At 37.8% G+C, this 20,551-nt stretch overlaps 1 protein-coding gene across 1 annotated transcript in view; it reads right to left on the bottom strand.

Annotated features, from left to right (window-relative positions):
• Window positions 1-20,551, bottom strand: part of CLVS2 (clavesin 2) — a 77,237-nt gene that overhangs the window by 11,536 nt on the left and 45,150 nt on the right. Inside the window, exons 4-5 of the mRNA XM_019030243.4 lie at window positions 13,062-13,172; window positions 5,743-5,963 (exon numbers count right to left, since the gene is read on the bottom strand). Coding sequence (XP_018885788.1) covers window positions 5,743-5,963; window positions 13,062-13,172 — 332 coding nt within the window. The remainder of the gene's footprint in view (window positions 1-5,742; window positions 5,964-13,061; window positions 13,173-20,551) is intronic.

Genomic DNA, 20,551 nt, shown 5'->3' with positions numbered 1-20,551 from the left:
ATAATATTCTATTACACGTTATACAGACATGCTCACATATACACATTCTAAGTCTGTGTGTTTCATGACTGTTTTTGAAAACAATATTAGAGAATATGACATTTTTAACAAAATATTCTAAATTACAGTGTATTATTCAAGCTGGGATTAAGTTTCTAGTTTGCTTTTAGCATGCACTACAGATATGAGGATTGTTGGATGATGAATGCTGATTCCATATGTGAAACAATGCCTCAGTCACAGAACAAAAGTGAGTCAGAAACAATTTGTGATTAATTCTTTTTCTTTTTGGTATTTAGTTGTCCCAAGTGTATAGTTATTTTAGTCCAATTTTTTTTACTCTCTTTTATGACAGAACAGGATTATTCGTGCAAGATCAGAAGTATTAATGAATTGATTTATTCTAGCCACAGCAGAGGGAGCTATCATTAACTCATACATCTCAGAGGTTTCTGGGTTTTTTTTTTCTTTGTTTTGGTTTAGTTTTGTTTGAGGCAAAGACTCACTGTGTCACCCAGGCTGGAGTGCAGTGGCGCCATCTCAGCTCACCGCAACCTCCGCCTCCCGGGTTCAACTGATGCTCCCACCTCCCCCAAGTAGCCAGGATTACAAGCGTGCACCACCATGCCTGGCTAATTTTTTTTATGTTTAGTAGAAATGAGGTTTCACCATGTTGACCAGGCTGGTCTCAAACTCCTGACCTCAAGTGATCCACCCGCTTTGGCCTCCCAAAGTGCTGGGATTACAGGCATGGGCCACTGTGCCCAGCCCATCTCAGGGGTTTCTATGCAGCTTCTATTGTTTTCACAATGAATAACTTTTCTTTCTTTCTTGAAAACTAGTAATTTAGATTTAGATATCCAATACTCATTTCTCATGCATCTACAATACATAGTGTTTAAGAAACTAGATTTCGGACAGAAGTAGATCATAACTCCAGTTGCTAATAACAGCAGTTTACTAGCTGTGTGATCATGGGAAGATTAAACTTCCTAAGATTTTGTTCTTTATTGTTTAAGATAGGAAAAATAATACCCACATCATAAAGTTATAATGAGTATCAGATGCAACAATGCATCCATAAACCCCGGCACAAATTCTGGCATATGGTTAAGGAAATGGCTCATGGAATACTATTGCCTATGTACAGATATTAGCATTGCTACTTTGTAGTTATGCAACATGTGGAAGTCACTTACCTTTCCTGTTTCTCAGTCTCTCTATCAATAAAATGGGGATACTACTACTTTATTACTTGCTTCAAGAAGCAAATGAATCAACATACATAGAGCATTGGAACAGGGTTTGGCACAAAGCAATAATAAATGCTTAACCTTATTCAATAATAATATATTCAATATTCAATAATCAGAAGTGCGTATCATGAAATAGGTATGGTTACTCACTACTGTTATGTGCCAGGCACTATCATAGGCATTGGCGGCATAAGGTAAAAGACACTCTCCAGTTCTAAAATACTTAGTCTAGTGAACTTTGTATATTTACACATGACTATGCTTCTCCTCCAGAAATTAATACAAAAAGACAAGTCATCTTTTTGCATGTCTAGCTACATTTACCCAAAAGAAGAATTATCCACAACTCTTTAGTGATGGAATTATTTTCTCCCTCTTAATCTAAAGATATAAAACTACAAAAAGAAAAGGGCCAAGGGCAATCAGTGTGGAACATAGGAGCAATCTTCTCTTGTCCTGGATGGCGAACTGCCATTCCCTGACATAGAGAACGTGAGAATCAAGTGCAACACCTTTCTTAATCTCATTTTTCAGGAGTTTTCCATAGAATCATAAATGTTTCATATGATACCAAACATACACCAAACAATGCCTAAAACTCTAATCAGCCCATGACACCAGCAGGAAACTCAGGATTGGGGCCACTAATGGGCTACAAGCAAAGTGTGTAGGGGAGAAAATGGTCTATTTAATTGGAGAAAAGAATCAGGATACAAAAGGTGGATAGACTAGGCTATATCTAACAAGATGGGCCTTAATCAATTAAAATAATGTGATTGGAGGACAAACCTAAACAATAGGAGGATATGGATTGGTAAGTAAAGAGACTTTCCAGTTTTAGGAACCCCCATATCAGTCAGTTTTGGCTGCTTGAACAATAGCAACAGTGACAACAACAGCAACCCAAAGAAGCCAGTGAGGTCTATCCTGCAAAGCGAGAACTCTGCAACTTAAATGCAAGTGCCAATACCAGGTTAGATGTTCCCTATTCAGTTATGAATACTGCACTTAAAGGGGGCCACTGATGGGCAGCAGAGCCCTCCTCCATGCATTCAACTGGTATTTCCTGAGCACCCTCTGTTTTTCCAGGACCTTCTCCAGGCACTGGGGATTCAGAGAATAGGGTAAACATAGACAATATGGTCTCCTTGAAGCTTACTTTGGGGTGGGGTGCAGATATAAAATTAAACAAAATCAGCAATTTCAAAGGCTAAAAGTGTTATGAAGAGAATAAAATAAAGAAGGGTGATGGACAGGGAGTGACCAGAATGAAGAGGAAACAGAACTGACTAAGACCAGGTGGGTGACAAAGATCAAAAGACTCTTTTGAGGAGCTGACCTTTGATTGGGACCACCCATTTGAAGATGAAGGAAAAGAACATTCCAGGTGGCGGTGACAAGGGCAAAAAGAGAAGACTAGTGTGTCTGAAAAGCAGGGGAAGAGGAAGCAGACAGGATACACCTGGAGGAGAGAGGGAGGCAGGGTCAGATCAGGTGGCACCTTGTAAGCCATGATAAGGAGGTGATTGTATTCATTGTATAAATAGCAGTCACTAAAAATATAAAGCCAAGGCCTGCCTGGTGGCTCACACCTGTAATCCCAGTGCTTTGAGAGGCTGAGGCAGGTGGATCGCTTGAGGCCAGGAGTTTGAGACCAGTCTGGGCAACATAGTGAGACCTGGTCTCTACAAAAAAATAAAAATAAAAATTAACTAGGCATGGTGACAGGCACTTGTAGTCCCAGTTACTTGTGGAGCTGAGGTGGTAGCATTGCTTGAGCCCAGGGAGTTGGAGGCTACAGTGAGCCATGATCACGCCACTGTGCTCCAGCCTGGGCAACACAAAGAGAACCTGCCTCAAAAAAACAAAAATAAAAATAAAAATAAAGCCAAGATGTGACATGGTCTGATTCATATTTTAAAAAGATTTTTGGATTGCCATGTGGATAATAAATTGGGAGTAGGGGAGCAGGTAAGGCTGGAATCAACAAGAACAGTTAAATAATTTGTAGGGGGTGGGTGCAGCTGAGCAGAGTGCAGGTGATGTGTAGAAGATACAGAGAAAAATGTGCTCACGTGATGGGCCACATGAGGAATCATGCCTCAGGCAGAATGGCTGAAGAAAAAGGGCCTCATTAGCTGACAAAGAAGAACACTAGTGGACACAGATCACAGCTGCCTCCAAATCCTTATGTAGTTCAGTTCTGAGAAAGGGCCTCTGTGCCACGAAGGGTAGGCAGGCTTTATGTCAGTGGTGCGAAGGACTCCACATCTCATGCAATGGAGCCCTGCTCGACTATATATAGACTACCTAACGTTGAGGATGCAGTATCTGTTTAACACGGTTGTTGTGAGGATTTATAAATTAATGTAAAAAAAAGACACCTACTTCATGAAAAGTACCTAGTAAATGATAGATTATAACAACTGTTATCATTAGGATTATTTTATTAGAAGAAAACTATTTTAGGGATAGTTGCTTTTAACCACTTTTGTTTTTAAAAACTTTCAAATAATTTGATGAAATATATGACTTCTCCCCAGAAAATAAATGCATGACATATACATATAGTACATTCATACTTACTCACACAAAATTTTGCATACAACTTTTAGCACTTAACAGAATCCTTTGAGAGCCCATCCATGAACCCCTTAGGAGAGCAGAGATCTTGAGAAGTTCTGTTCTAAAAGAAGGGAGTTAAGAAGCCTAAAGTTGGTTTAAATATAAGCTTGCTAACTAGTGGAAAATTAGAGCAGGGAAAATTTCTGGCCTTTCCGTTCTCTCCAAGGAGCTGTGCAGCAGCCTGGAGAGAGGAAATCAATGCACACACATACTAACAACAATCACAACAGAGGCAGCAGCATAAAAGAGACCATCCTGGCCAGGCGCAATGGCTCACTCCTGTAATCCCAGTATTTTGGAGGCCGAGGCAGGTGGATCATGAGGTCAGGAGTTTGACACTAGCCTGGACAAGATGGTGAAACCCTGTCCCACTAAAAGTACAAAAATTAGCTGGGTGCAGTGTTGGGAGCCTGTAATCCCAGCTACTCCGGAGGCTGAGGCAGGAGAATCCCTTGAACTAGGAAGGTGGAGGTTGCAGTGAATCATGATTGCGCCATTGCACTCTAGCCTGGGAGACAGAACTAGACTCATCTCAAAAAAAAAAAAAAAAAAAGAAGACCGTCCTTAAAGAACAGGCACATTACTCCATGAGTCAGAGCTATGGGCAAAGGGCCTTAAGGCTTTCATCAGAGAAGGATGCCAGACATTGGCATGACCCGTTCATTGTCCTTGTATCCTCCCTGAGCTAGGTGAGGCGAGACTTGCAGGGGCTACGGTGCCCATATTTCTGTGAATGTGAAATGAACCGGAGAAGTAATATTTGTTACTGTTATCCAAATGGACCCTGAGCTGTGGTTGCCTGGGAAGTCTGAGAATTACACATCTACTTGTTTGTGACAGAATGCAAACTCAGAGCCAGGTATGCATTTGTGCAATGTCTGACAACTCCCCAGACTATTGATTGAAAGATAAAAGGCATAAAAGTGCTGTGAGAGTCAAAGCAGGTATTTGGACTCTGACTCAACAATGAACTCTATAAAGATTAAAACTGAAGTGAAATATAATGTTTTGTACCAGTAATGTTTAGATCTTTAGACAAAGACTTGGCAGAGATATTGAAAAAGGACCAGAAACTTTGAACACAGTGTTTGAACTGGTGTGTGTGGTTGCTTTCTTCAAAAGAAATCTTACACAGAAATCCAATAAATTGCTTATAGGAGAGTTGCTCCCACAACAGTGGAAATGGGCACTCTCTCTACTCCACCTACTTGGCCTAAGGCACCCCCTCAAAACCTTTGGTTTCTCAGGATACAATTTGAAAACCACCAGATTTGGTGACTTCCAAGGGCCCTGCTAGACTGTCTGTGAATTTGGAACAACACTAAGTTGAGGTTACCTCAAATTACTTTATCTTTTCCTTAATTGACAGATAATTGCATATAGTTATGGAATACAATATGATGGAAAAATACTGCATGATTTCACTTATATGTGGAATCTAAAAAAGTCGAACTCATAGAAATAGATAGTAGAATGGTGGTTACCAAGCACTGGGATGAGGCAGGACGGTTTAGGGGGGGTGGATGGGGAGATATTCATCAAAAAGTACAAAGTTTCAATTAGACAGGAAGAATAAGTTTGGGAGATCTATCATACATCAGGGTTACTACAGTTTTCAAATATATGATAATAATGTACTGTATATTTGAAAACCGCTAAGAGAATAAATTTTAAATGTTCTCACTATAAGAAAATGACTTTATCTTTGACTCAAAACTCTTAGACATACAATCATAGGGCATAAAGAGTTTTAAAATCCCACCAGAAAAATGCATACAGAAAAATAGAAAGCTTTGAGTTTGACTCAGGATGCCTCTCCCTGCCCCGGCCCAGCCCACTCCCCAGTCTACCTCCAGCATACCTCTTCATGGACTTTGGGGAGAGTTCCTTCTCTACTTCCTTCACAGGCATGCTGTAGGAGTCTACATTGTACTCGCTGTCATCGTCATATTCATGGTCTAGCAGTGTTCTTGCCCATGTCCCCATGTCATAAGGAGGCAGCATTCCTCCAAACTCAGAGGGCAGGATCTCAGGATGAATTAGTTGGTGTAGACTGTTCAGGTTGTTACCATGCAAAAATATCTATAAATGCAAGAAGACGGGAGGAAGGGAAAGACACAGAGGAAACTAAATACCATCTAAATCCTACAGGGGGGATGTGAGGATAGCAATAGCAAATATGAGTTTCCCATGTCTGTTAAAGTACTTTAGCCAGTCATCTACTCTGTAAAACAGGCAGAGCTGGTACTGTTATCCTAATATTTCATACCAAAATCCTGAGGCTCAGACACTTTAAGTAATTTCTGGAAGGTCAGAGAGTTATTGGGTAAAAGAGCTGCAACCACAAATTTGGTTTCCTGCTTCATAGGCAGGGACATGGGCAGAATAATATGTACATGCTGATCTGTACATCATCCTGGTGTTAGTTGTGCAAACTTGATGATGTGTATAATGAATGCTGTGAAAACAGACCCTTCTCATAAGGGACTCATCAATTACAGAGCCTATGCAAGTTATTACACCAAAAAGCTGTCACTTGCAAGGCTTTCTCTTTATCATCAATAAAAATAAGAATATTGTAACCACTAAATTACTGTTTTATAATGCAAAGTGGGTGATGTAAATAACCAAAGTAGATTAGCATCATCATAATGAAAGGCTGAGTGAAGTTCATGTCCCAAAGGACATTATGTTCTGTAACGTTGCCAGTATCTTCTCTACTAAAGATTTCCATACTGACTGTCCAAATAGAAAAAGAAACAATGAATTAAAAATGTAAAGCTGTATGCATACCTTAATCATTTTGTCTGTGATTATAGACAAAATGCTCTCCTCATTTTTCCTAAATGGAATCCAGTCTGGCTTTGTCTCTTACCACTGAATGAAAACAAGTTTTGTCAAGGTCCTTCTCATTGCTAAATTCAGTATCCAATTCCCAGTCTTTATATATCTTTAACCCTCAGTAGCAATGGGTATAATAGATGACTCTGTTTATTGAAACATTTTCTTCATGCATTTCTGATTTTCTTCTACCATCCTAAATAGTGCTTTAAAAAAAAAAAAACTTGAGACATATTCAAGCCGCATACTCTAGATTTGTTTTTCCATAAACTGCTACCTTTGCTCTTCTTTCATTTCAGTTTCAAAACTACAGATTGGCCTTCTCTGCTACAACACTGTTGTCTCATCTACATTTATATAATATTTATTTCAAAATTATAGTTTATAAGTCACAAAAATAATTTCATTCTTGAGTTCAAGAAGAATAAGCTAACACATTCATATTTGCTTTCTGTACCTTCAGAATCCACTGAAGTAAATACATTGGAAAACAAAGAAAGATTACTCTACAACATCAAATAAAATTAGAAGATGGTAGTTGCCACTTAATAAGCATTTTCAACAAATTATAGAAGAGTAAAAGCAGATAACAGCAGGTCACTGGCCAAAATAGGCAGAGCAAACAGCTGCCTGGAGTACATGACATGAGGCCCACAGGAGGTGGAAGAGGCCATCTGCCCCAAAGTACACCAGGTTAACTGCAAACTTTACACCTTCCCTGTCTTGTCTAAGGGCACAACAGCCAGTATTTATATCCAGGAAAACACATGTGCACCCCTGTGTTCTTCTTATAAGAAGAAATGAAAATAATTTTCCTGTGAAAGTTAAGTTATGGCACGTGCAACCCTTATTTTATTAGATATATAACTTTTATTTTATCAAATGGGATCATTCACATAAGAAATCTTCTTCAACTCATGCAAGAGTCATGGTAATAAATCCTTGGAGCAGTCAGTGTAATCCTAGCACACTACTTCCTCTCTCTTCTCTAACACTCTGTTGCCTCCTTCCGCACCATCATTTTCCGCTTTGGCCTTGCTTCCACTTTCACTAAGAAAATAGGACAACCAGATGACATCAACCCACCCACCAGCATCTGTGTCTATGTATTTTGCCTTCACTGCTAGTACAATGAACAGATAAACCCTACAAAGGGCAACCTCTCCACCTGCGCACTAGAATTCATCCTCTCTCCCCTACTCGGTTGTATTTCTTAACAGTTCTCTCCTATCTCTCACATATCCTCAGATTTCCTCTCTCTGCTGGATCTTTCCCATCAGAGAAAGAACATCCTGACTCCACTCCCCCCACACAGACACATAAAACCTCTCTCGGCCCTACTTCCATCTCCAGTTGCTTTCCTATTTCTCTCCTTCTCTTTATAGCAAAATTCACCCAAGGAATTGTCTATATTCATAGTCCAAATACTCTCCTCATTTTTCCTAAATGGAATCCAGTCTGGCTTTGTCTCTTACCACTGAATGAAAACAAGTTTTGTCAAGGTCCTTCTCATTGCTAAATTCAGTATCCAATTCCCAGTCCTTATATATCTTTAACCCTCAGTAGCAATGGGTATAATAGATGACTCTGTTTATTGAAACATTTTCTTCATGCATTTCTGATTTTCTTCTACCATCCTAAATACTTCTTGGCAGTCTCTTTTGCTGATTGCCCTAATATCTTTTTTTGTTTGTTTGTTTGTTTGTTTGTTTGTTTGTTTGTTTTTAGACAGAGTCTTACTCTGTCACCCAGGCTGGAGTGTAGTGCTGCGATCTCAGCTCACTGCAACCTCCGCCTCCTGGGTTCAAGCGATTCTCCTGCCTCAGCCTCTCGAGTAGCTGGGACTACAGGCGCGTCATCGTGCCCCGTTAATTTTTTTGTATTTTAGTAGAGACGGGGTTTCACCATGTTAGCCAGGATGGTCTTGATCTCCTGACCTCATGATCCACTCGCCTTGGCCTCCCAAAGTGCTGCGATTACAGGCGTGAGCCACTGCGCCCGGCCTGATTTTCCTAATATTTTAACTGGAGAACTACTGGTCTCATCCTTGGATTTTTTCTCTTCTTTAACTATATTTTCTCATTGGTGATTTCATTAAGTTCATTTTATTCAGTCAGTGGCTTTAAAATAATATCCCTGCACTAGAAATGTATGTCTTGAATCCAGGCCCCTTTTTCAAACTCCATAACTGTATTTCCACTCTCCACTTAAAATATCCACTTAAATATTCAATGGCCGCTGCAAATTTAACGTGTTCAAAATTGGACTCATAATCTTCCCCCACGTCAAATATGCTCCTCCCTATCTCCAGCATCAGTTAATGGTGTCACTATTCTTCCACTTTCTCAGACCAAAACTTTCAACTCAGCCTTTTACTCCCCTCATCATCTCAGTTGTCAGTAAATCTTTTTGGTGCTATCCTCAAAATGTATCCCAAATCCAATCATTCTGATTAGCTCTACCCCTACACCCATAACAGAGCTACTATCCTTTCAGGTGTGCTCTTGCATGAGCCTCCTAACTGTCCTCTCTATATCCACTCTTCCACCTACACTCTATTCTCAACAGGGCAGCCAGAATGACCATGTCAAAATATAAGTCAGGTCATATCTTTCTCCTCACAATTCCCCATTGACTTCTTTCTCTTAGCATGAAACTATAAGGTCCTATAAGAATTACTTCTTTGAACCCATCTCCTTCTATGCACTTGCCTCAGAACATTTATAACGGATATTTCTTCTCTCTGGAGATTTCTACTCCCAAATGTCCTCATGGCTTGTTGACCTACATCCTGCACATCTCTTCTTAAAAGGCCCCTTGTCAGGAAGGCCTTCCTTGGTAAACCTGTTTAATACTGTAAACCTGCCCAACCTGGGAAGCCTATCCACTTTCTATGTATCATGTTTCTTGACAGCACCTCCCAACTTCTAATATATCATATAATTTCCTTACTTAAATCATGCATATATTGTCTTGGCAATTCATTAAGTATAATGCTCTTATTTCTCCAAAGCCAAGATTTGTTGAAAAAGTATATATTATATGATGATGCTCTTTTAGAACTCTTACATGTTAATTGCATCTCTGGACCAGGCAGTAAAGATGCATTGCAATTGCCCAATTGTTAAGTTTCTACTTTCGGATTTTTCTTTGTTTTCACTAGTTCTGTGTAATAACATCATTTATTAACATTTTACTATTTTTCTCTCCTTATATTTTTTCCTTCCTCCATTTCATGCAAGAAGTTTGGTCCTTGTTGTTTCCTGTGCCTCTGAATACCTTACAATTCTGATAATTAGCCTGAATAATACTTCCATTTTTTATTTCACTTTTCTACACTGTGCCATTAAAGAGATTATGCTAGGTGATCTGGAGTGAAAAAGAACAGATGAAAGACTTTTGAGAATCACCAAGGAGTAGAAGACAACATTGGCCATATTGACTAAAACGAAGAAATTTCTGCCAATTAGTAGGAAAACCTGTTTCCCATCAACTTTTAAGTAGCAGGAGCACAACTATTGACTTGCTGAAGAATACACTAGGGTAGTGGGTTTCATTGGATTTTAGCTTTTGCAAAGATACCCCTTTTTCACAGATAACTTGGGAGCAGTAGGAGACCTTAGTTTAAGGAACTAGTTAGTATTGGTTTGAACAATGAGGACATCAGAAGTGGCCATGATGGATGGGAAGTTTGGCTCTGCGTGAAAGACTCCAGATACTGGTGAGCTTTTGAGGGAAAAGGACACCTGTACTAAGGGTGATATTCCCAGCAGCCCAGTAAGTTGGAGACTCAAAGTCAAATTTAATTTAATTTAAGAAAATGAAGCAGGTGATTCTTGCACACCTGAGTTTGTAGAAAAAGATTCACAACTGCTTCTTCAGTTCTCTTTTACTAGTTTTTCAGAACATAGACTTACAGCATCCGAAGCATAAGGTGTGTGAGTAATATTGTGATACTGACTCACTTGGAATATCAGTGAAGAAATTTAATAGCTTTGCACTGTGTATTGATTATATAAGTAGAAATTTAAAGTATTTAAATATATAATTATTTTCTCATATGAAAATTTCCAAGTCATATAATTTTAACTAAAATGGTAAAGTTTAGATACCTTCCTTCCATCTGGAATAATGCTAGCAGTGCATACTTCTAGGTTGTCAAAGCTGTCCAATTCAATTACAAAACCCCAAAATGCAGTGCACTCCTTGCTTCCCAGAATTGATCCTCTTCAGTCTTTTTCAACAGAGCAGAATCATGTTAAAAATCATTTCAGAACAAGTAACCCCTGTATTCAATGACCTTCAAGGGCTTCAAATTTCATTCTGACTGAAAGCCCAGATTCCAGCAATGGTATATGAGTCCCTATGCGATCTGGTACAAAGCAGTCCCTCCTATCCCATCCTCTACCACCTACTCCATCCCCTATCATCTTCCCCCATAGCTCATTCTGCTGCAGCTTTTGTACCTTCTTGCTGTTTGTCAAATACACTAGGTGTGTTTCTACCTGAAGACATTTGTCTTTGCTATTCCTTCTGCCTGAAACTCTCTTTCCCATAAATTCACGTATCCGGCTCTACGATCTGCTAGCTGTGATTCAGAGCAAATTGGTTAACCTTCCAAGCCTCATTTTTCCATCCATAAAATGAGAAAAATAACAATATATACTCCAAAGTGGTGTCGTAAGTACTAAATGAGTTAACTTATGCAAAGCACTGAGAACAGCATGTGGCATTGAGTGAATACTGTATAAGCATTCACCAGTATAATTTGTACTAAAAGCCCCTGCAGGTTTTTTGGATCACTTGATCATACTTTCATTAAAGCAAATCTTGCAAAAGCACTTGTGAGGCATTTCAATACACTTTCTGGATTCCAAAATATGAATTAATTTAATACTTGGTGGTAGAAATAATTTTTACTATAAATTATAATTGTTTATAGAATTCTTCTTCCTAAACTATTAAAACATTGTCAACAAATTCATTTACAGTAAACCCTCTGTTCACCGATGCTTGATATGAACATGTAATTATTGTATTTTCAGGAGCGCAAATTCACTTACAGTAAGCCCTTTGTTCATTAATGCTTGATATGGACATGTAATTATTGCACTTTTTTAAAATTATACTTTAAGTTTTAGGGTACATGTGCACAACGTGCAGGTTTGTTACATATGTATACATATGCCATGTTGGTGTGCTGCACCCATTAACTCATCATTTAACATTAGGTATATCTCCTAATGCTATCCCTCCCCCCTCCCCGCATCCCACAACAGGCCCCGGTGTGTGATATTCCCCTTCCTGTGTCCATGTGTTCTTATTGCACTTTCACACTCACAATAAAGCTTCTACCTGAAGTGCCTTCTAGGTCATTGAGAAACATGGAAAATTATCTTCCATATAGATTTAGAGGAAAATGTAATTTGCTGTGGAACTAATCATTCGAAAACTGGGAACAGCACCAGGAAGTAAAAATAGCTCTATACATGGGGCTGAAATATTTGGGTTTGTATACTAGCTCTGCAACTTTTCTTCTGTGTATGTGAGTAAGCAGGTTAGTTATCCATTCCAGGACTTAGTTTCTTCAGCTCTAAAACAGGAAATAATGGTTACTAAATTTACTTTTCAGAGCTGTTGCAAGAATTAGTGAAATGCACATCAAGACATACTTTAATAAAAATAATGTGTTCAGTATTTACCTTGTGCCCTACACTGTATTAAATGTTTTACATAAATTATCTCAATCTCAGAAAAATTATTTTGTTTTATGCACTTTGACTATCCTCATTGTTAGATTAAAGTGAATTTAAAGAGACTTCAAGTAACATATAATTTAAAGAAATATTAAAATTTCCACACATTAGCATTCTTTTCAAAATGTGTGATTGATCATGATAATTATTGTAAAAAATTATATTAGATACCACAGATTTCACTACATTCATTGCGGTACATGCTGTGAAAAAACATCCACTTACCAGCATATAAAATTATAACTTTTGTTTAGACTTTACTTCAAATTAAGTGCATCAATAACACTATAGTAACACGGCATAAGAGGTTTTTTTGGCCTTTAAATTGAGTCTTTAACATACAATGAATGTGCTAAAATGTCCTCCTTTTTGTGAGCAAGTAGGAGAGCTAGCTTTTAAATGCTTCTTTCACAGATATACTGTTCACAACCACAAAATCTGGAAGAATCTTAAAATGTCTTCTATGTTGATTTCTACACAATGTAGAAGTACATTTTACTATAGCTAACATTATATACACATTATGCATTATAATTCATTGGATGGCAGAGGAGAAAGGATTAAAAATCAAAGAAAAGAATACCCTTTTCCGAGTTTTCTCCTTCAGGAAAGGCCGGATCACGGTGTACAGGGCATGGATATACCATGGTTGATTAACAAAATGAATTCCTCCAAATCGCGCTGGGAAACTATCCTAGAGTAACATGGAGAAAAAAACAATCAAAATATGCTTTAATAGACTGAGAAGGTTTAGGAAAGGTTATATGGTATACAAATTTATTCTTTCACATACTTAGATGAGATTATCTGTAGAGTTAAGGAGAGAAAAGAAGAACCTTACCACGTTAAACATTGTACTTTTCATACAGTAACTGAAGCAATGTATAATAAATCAAATCCTTCCCAAGAATAGGTTATTGATAAAAATTTCAGCATTTTTAAGAGGGTCGTATTTTAAGCCTATAAACTGCTAATAGTCAGTACAGGCCAAGAAACAAAAACAAAAGTCATTAGAGATTTGTCAAATAATGAATCTACATTGTATAAAGGTTTCATTTAAATTATTTATATTTATATTAAAATTTATTTTTTAAATAAAATATTTTATTAAATCCCTATCTAGTCATCTACAGTGTGAGCAATGCCAGACACAAAACTCAGTTTATTCTCTTTATCTTATTATTTTATCAACTTAGTTATAAACGTTATCTTCTCCTTACTTTAACTACAAGAAAGTAACATGCTTAAGCAAAATAAAAATGCAGAGTTGTACTGTAAGAAACTTAAGGATGTATTTTGCTAGGTTAAATGAAAATCGAATCTCTCTGATCTCACTCCACAGGACGAAAATGTAAAGCCAGCCTCCTCCTCTTCCTACCCATGATTAAATAGGTACAGCCCTAGCCCATTCCAAAATATGAAGGGAACCCTTAACCCAAATGAATGGCAACATTTGACACTGCACTTGAGTATGTTAACGATTCTACATAAATGGATCTGATCCTTGCTACTCTTTCAAAATTACACATTGAACTCACTACAAAGGTCTTCTTCAAAAAGAAAAAAAAAACTAGCCTACTAGAAGTGCCTCTGAAGTGGCATCATAATACTCGGCATTCTTCTGAATTCTATTTAGAGCATGAGCAGGAAGAAAAGAAAAGTAAAGGAACTAAAATAATTGTATTTTTTCAATTTAAATGTCCTCTTGAATAAGAGTCTCTGGTCAAAGACTTGCAGGGCATAACCCCATAAAAATATTTTGTTTTTATTTTGGACACTTGTGAGCAGTAGTGAATTAATCTAGTATTTGCATATTGATTTGCAGAGCTGCCAAATTTCATTTTTCAAAGCAACTTCTATCTCTGAGAATAATACCCTATAAAGCAATAGTAGTTCAACAAATAATAAAATAGCTTAAGATAAAACTTTTACTTTTTATGTCAGTGTGTTACTTGTTTTGTAAATATGTGGTTTTCATTCATTGAGAGGTTATTATAATAATAAAATGAATCTGAATACAGGCATAGTATATTTTAAAGTTATGAAATATGTATAAATAAAAAGAAGATAGTGTATGCCTAAATAAGAGAATACTAAGACAAATACTCATATATCTTATTATTATTATTAATAATTATTATTTCACCTGGATATGGGAGTCATAGAGAGGTTTCCTTACAGGTTTCCTGGCCAGCAGGTATTTTCCTAGTTTAATGTTTCCCTAAGAATGTAGCACCTATAGGAATGAGGTCTCGCATCCAGTCCCCCACTTGCCCTCAATGTATGCAAGCCTAGTCTTTCCTCCTGAGCACCCTACAATTCAGGCAACCACTATTCTCCAAAGTTCTAGGTTCCTGTAGTTAAGAATTTCCTCCCAGCCTTCACCTGCTCTCCTGTTTTTCTCCTGTAGATTTTAGTGTGTGCTTGGCTTAGAAGGATTTGTCTCACATTCTTGAGAGTTCAGCAACGCACGTGGAAATATTTTTGTTGTGATGAAACCAACATCTTGGTACTTTATGGCAAAAAGATCTTTAAAAATTGTTAACCTGCTGCACTACCTGAAGCAATCTCTAGAATAAAACTAAAAGAACACCAGCTATTAAGCCAAAAGTCTTGGCTCAAGTGATTATTATTATTTTTATTTTTATTTTTATTTTTATTTGAGACTAAGTTTCACTCCTATTACCCAGGCTAGAGTGCAGTGGCGCAATCTCGGCTCACTGCAATTTCCTCCTCCCAGGTTCAAGCGATTCTCCTGCCTCAGTCTCCTGAGTAGCTGGGACTACAGGCATGCACCACCACACCCGGCTAATTTTGTATTTTTAGTGGAGACAGAGTTTCACCACGTTGGTCAGGCTGGTCTCAAACTCCTGACCTCAGGTGACCCGCCCACCTCGGCCTCCCAAAGTGCTGGGATTACAGGCGTGAGCTACTGCACCTGGCCGGCTCAAATGATTCTTAAACTTTGAGAATCACAAGAAGGTCATGCTTCTTCTTCTCTCCTGAAAAACATGAATATGCAAACATATACACATAACTTGCACACAATGCAATGTCATGGGCTTTCTTGGGCACATCTTTAGATATACTTGATCAATACCCAATCACAGTTGAGGCAGAGTGAAAGAGCAGGGAGATCTCTGACTTTGCAATCAAGTAGATTTAGCTTAAAATTTTGGCTTAGTGTCACCTGTCAGGCATCAAAGTCCAAAACAAGAACGTAGCCCTTGATTTCTTTCTTTCCCTCACTGTGATCTTCCTCGCTTCCAATCATGCCCAACTGCATGTCATTTTCCTGCCTCCCCTTCACTTTTGTGGTCAACATGCTGTTTTACAGCTTGTTAACTGTTCTCTCCCACACACCTACTGTGGCCTTCCCTCCCTTTGAGTATAATCTGGTTTTACTAATCCCTTAAGACTTAGCTCCAAAAACATCATTTCCAGGAAGTTTTTTTGATCTCTTCTCTCACTTCTCACTCATAAAAGCCCACTCTCTGCCATCACTAGCAAAAGCCTGGGTCCATCACTGCACTTGCCATATGACCCTGAAACTGTCTCTTTGTCTGCGTCCACTATTAAACCGCGAGCTCCTTAAATGCAGAGGTTACATGTTCTGTAGGTCTATTGGTGCCTGGCCTGTAATCCATTTCCACTCACATCATCCCCTACCCTATAAGGTGGAAATGGAAGGTTAAACATAGCATTCTAAATGGGAGAGTTCTGCCAATGAGATGTACCTGAGCAAGATTTAAGGGACCAAGGGGAGGCAGCAGTCACCTTTGTGTTGCAGTGGCAGCTGCTAAGCACCTTATTAGCTGAGAAATTGTTTGCAGCAATGTCTGAACCCCACCTTCCTCTTTCTCGGTGTCACTTAGAGGTGAGAGGCCTCTGGGACAGCAGTAGCCAATGTGGGCACTAGTTTCTTGACTCTGAATCACTTCCACAGGGATGTGGCCTCAAAACCAAGGATTCAGCTGTAGTCTTCCTTTAACTTCCACTGCCCTAGGTCTTCCAATGAGGCCTTAAACACTAACTCCCTGTATTAAATCCGTTTGTTCTTGAACTATCCAAAGAGATTTCTGTTTTGTTGTACTGAACTCTGAGCCAGACTGTGCCTCATTCATCTTTATATTCCCAGAATTTCAAAAATGTGGTGTGTGTGTGTGTGTGTACCAGAAGAGGTAGATAAATGTTCACTGAGTAGGCCTAGATACAAACTATTTAAGCAAACTATCTTCTCTGATTCACAATTTCCTTATCAGTAAAATGGGAACAACATTTAATAGGATTACTGATCACTCACAATATCTGTTAATTATTCAGCGCACCCTCTAGATACAGGGTTACCATACTAACCACCAGCCCCATCTTACAAATGTGGAAATGACCATGGAGGAGTGAAAGGAAAATAAAATGTCAGGACATCAAACTCACTAAGCCAAAGGGAAAAGTTAAGCTTGGAAACTGAGTCACACAAAAAACTACCTTTGCTCCTAAATAGACAGCTGCAAGATAGAAGGCCACATAGCTTCCCAAGTGGTCTCCCTCATCCTGACAATCTAAATTAACAGCTTATCTTCACAGGTTCAGGACAAAGAAAAGACTAGAAATCATCCCTCTACCAGCCGAGACAAATGCAGATTTACCAAGTAGCAGGAGATGAATGCATAATTGACTGTTCTTCTAGACCCTCCCTTCACACCTAATATGTAGATTCAGTGGGCAGCTAATCAAAGCTTCACAAGAATGTGACCCCTTATCTCACTACTTATCCTCCCTTGTTTTTTTTTTTCTTTCCCCTTTCCCTCCTGCCCACTCATCCCTCCTTAAGTACTGAAGTCCTCAAAATGCTCTCTGGAGAAAAACACAAGCCATAGATCCTACTGTGGCTTGGGTCTCCTTTTCCCAGGCACGTCCTCAACCTTGGTGAAATAACCCTTTAAATTGATTGAGATCTATCTAAAGCGCTTTTGGTTTTACAGAGGTAGTTTTACACTGTGGTTTAAGTGGCAGTTGTTTGACCTACAAAGTACAAAGTAATAATAAAAATCACAGTATGCAATATGCCAATCATTGACTTGCTGGCTACACAGTTCTTCACTGGAGACAATGAAATAGAATGGCCTGGCAATCAGGAAGAGTGCAGCCAAGATGCGTTGAAAAAAGGTAATAAAATTTCTAACTTCCAAATGGTTTTGCCAATTCACCTGCTTCCACTCCTTTGTTTTTCTTTGAGCAAAGCACTTTGTGCCTAATGCAAAGACTGACTTGCCTCAATGCTTCAATTAATGGAAAGTTGGATGTCATTTATGGGGTAAATTAATTGATATGTATCTTTATATGTGTGTGTGTATGTGTATCAGTGAATTATTCATATATTTCTAGCAAAAACATGTTTGCCTCACATATCTAACTATTCAAAAAGAAAAAGTAAAGAATCTGAACCATAGCACATTATTCTAACTTTTAAATAAATTTTGATGAAACACAAAAATGATGTGTTAGGATAAATACTACTACAAGTAATATTGTCTGATTTATGAAGAAAATAAATCAGTATAATTTCTGGTACAGTCAATCAGGATACAGTTTATGGCTCCAAATGAGAGCAAAATGAACTTTTCTATGAGAATTAAATCCACAACTTTGGTCACAAGTAACACTGTCTAGGGTCCTAAACCAATCAGTTGTGTTAATATGTGTTTTCAGTGTGAACATAGGCAGAAATTGTACGTGTAATTTACTTATTTAAAATTAAATCTATCAGCCTTTAAAATATTTTTGTTTAATCACTTTCTTGTACTTTTTTGAAACATTTAGCTTCAACTACTATAGGCCCCATAGCAAAGGGCATATAGTGATAAGGTGTAGCGCCCAGCACCTAGAAATTACATGTTTAATTCCATAACTCTACCAATAAAATTATACTAGGACCTAAAATATTGCATTAATCCTACTTGACACTAGGAATACACTATGTGTATAAATATAAAAGATACTTACTCTAGACATTTTCAATACAAAAAAAGTATAATTTAAAAAAATCACTCATACTTTTACCAACCAGAGGAAGACACAATACTCTAAGAATCTTGATGTATGCGCTCAAGTTTTTTTCCAAGTTTTATATAGATGATATGAAACTTGATGTACCTGTCTGGAATTATGATAATAATTATTGGTAATGGCTCAGAGGTGTACAACATATATAATATCACTCTTTCTGAAAGTGATTTGGTTTAGAGAGTAGAAGTGATTTTGTGGCAGTTGGTATTGCTAATTCCCTCAGGAACATCACTATTAGCTTCCTTCGGATGTGTTTGAATTTAAGTTTGGTCTGCCTTAACATGCTAACCACACTGTGATTCCCTAAATATGACTTTTGTGGGTGTCTTTTCTAGACAGTATAACAGCATTTGGATACCTTGTATCCATTTTTTAGAATGTTGTATTAGCTGTTTGTATACAGGGCTTATTCATCTTCTAGAAGGTTCTGATTCCTGAAGAAAGTCATGCTTTTCCCAGTTCCAAATCGCTGCTCATTATCACTAGTGGACAGACAGATCCAGGCAAGCCATTCACTTGCCTTCCTGACGAAAGCAAAGATTTTTACCAAAACATTCCAACCAGTGTCTTCTGCCAAACTGAGAAGAGACAGCCAGGAAACTATTTAATTACCAGCTAATTGGAATGTCTTTTTCTGTGCCTCACTTATAACTGGTAATGAGCCATATTTGAATGAATGGACTGAAAACAAAAGATTTCATCCTTCATACAGAGACAAGAGTTTAAATTGGGATTGTACACATGACAGAGGCAGCTCCACCTCTGTCCACTTAACTTTCATTCCTCATTAAAATCTCATGCTGCCCTGGCACACACACAATAAAGGAACTTGATTAGATGCAAGGAATTGTGTAGAAGCCAAATTTCACCCGAAAAAAAAGTAGTTAGTCTGATATGTAGGAAAGCAATAATAAATAATATTTTTTCTTACCAAGTTATTTAACACTTAGGAGTTTTGCCATCAGAGAAAAGAGAAAAAAAGATAATTGAATGGCTTGAAAAATGAATAGTCAATTCCTGTTACAGGAGACATCAGTCTCTAGAGATATACAACACTGTATTTTAAAATCAATGGTTAGAAAGGGTTTTTACTTGATGAGCATTCTCTAAAATGAAATGCACGTGAATCACATATTCATGATTCCTTAAAAATAGTGTCTCAACTTTAATAAGTGTTTTAAGAAATAATATGGATTTACCATAATGAATCACTTAAAATAGTGATTAAAATGATACAATCATTTCCCATTAATATGTGGCTTTGTAGGTAACTTTTTTTAGAATATTCAATTTTTGAAATACGAATATATTTTGAAATAATTGTGCCCTCTCAGATGCTAAAATCTTAATTCCAAATATGCACTAGAATGTAGATAACTTTTTAGCATTAATTTTTAAATTGAAAATTGATGTTCCAGGTTCACATCTAGATGCTTTATAGTATCTCTTTAAGACCCTCAGCCAAATGCCAGCTATTGTTTAAATTTTCCATCATGAATATAATTGTGTCAACGTGTATTTCTCTTAAGTGTAGTCAACAGAATATGCTCTATCCAAAGGCATACATATCCTTTCTGCCATTACTATTAAAAAAAATCATTTCCCCATTCTATATGTGTTAATATTGGCTAAAGAAGACTTCACGACACTGTGACTCCTAGAAAACCTCTCTTTTGCCCTGTCACTCTCCTTTAAGGGAATTCAGTTCCCATTATAGAGATCTGCAGCTTTACTCTGTTTCATTTCTGTCTGAGGGTGTTTGTTTGTTGTTATTGCTGTTTTAAAGTTAATTAGAGATAATGCCCAAGTGACATATCTTCTCGGTGCACACTACTAGAAAATCTGCCATGGATTCTTAAGGTTTTACAAAATTGTGTTCTTTAAACTGTGGGCGGGCATTTACTGTAGGGAGAACAGGTCTCACACTAACATTTTGAAGGCAGAAGGATTTGGCTGCATTGCTTTGGTGATTCTACAATCACTATTTATAGTTTGGACAGGGAGAGT

The sequence above is a fragment of the Gorilla gorilla genome, chromosome 5 (genome assembly GCF_029281585.2).
Source record: "Gorilla gorilla gorilla isolate KB3781 chromosome 5, NHGRI_mGorGor1-v2.1_pri, whole genome shotgun sequence".
NCBI classification, from domain to species: domain Eukaryota; kingdom Metazoa; phylum Chordata; class Mammalia; order Primates; family Hominidae; genus Gorilla; species Gorilla gorilla.
This window is presented reverse-complemented; position numbering and strand designations above follow the sequence as displayed.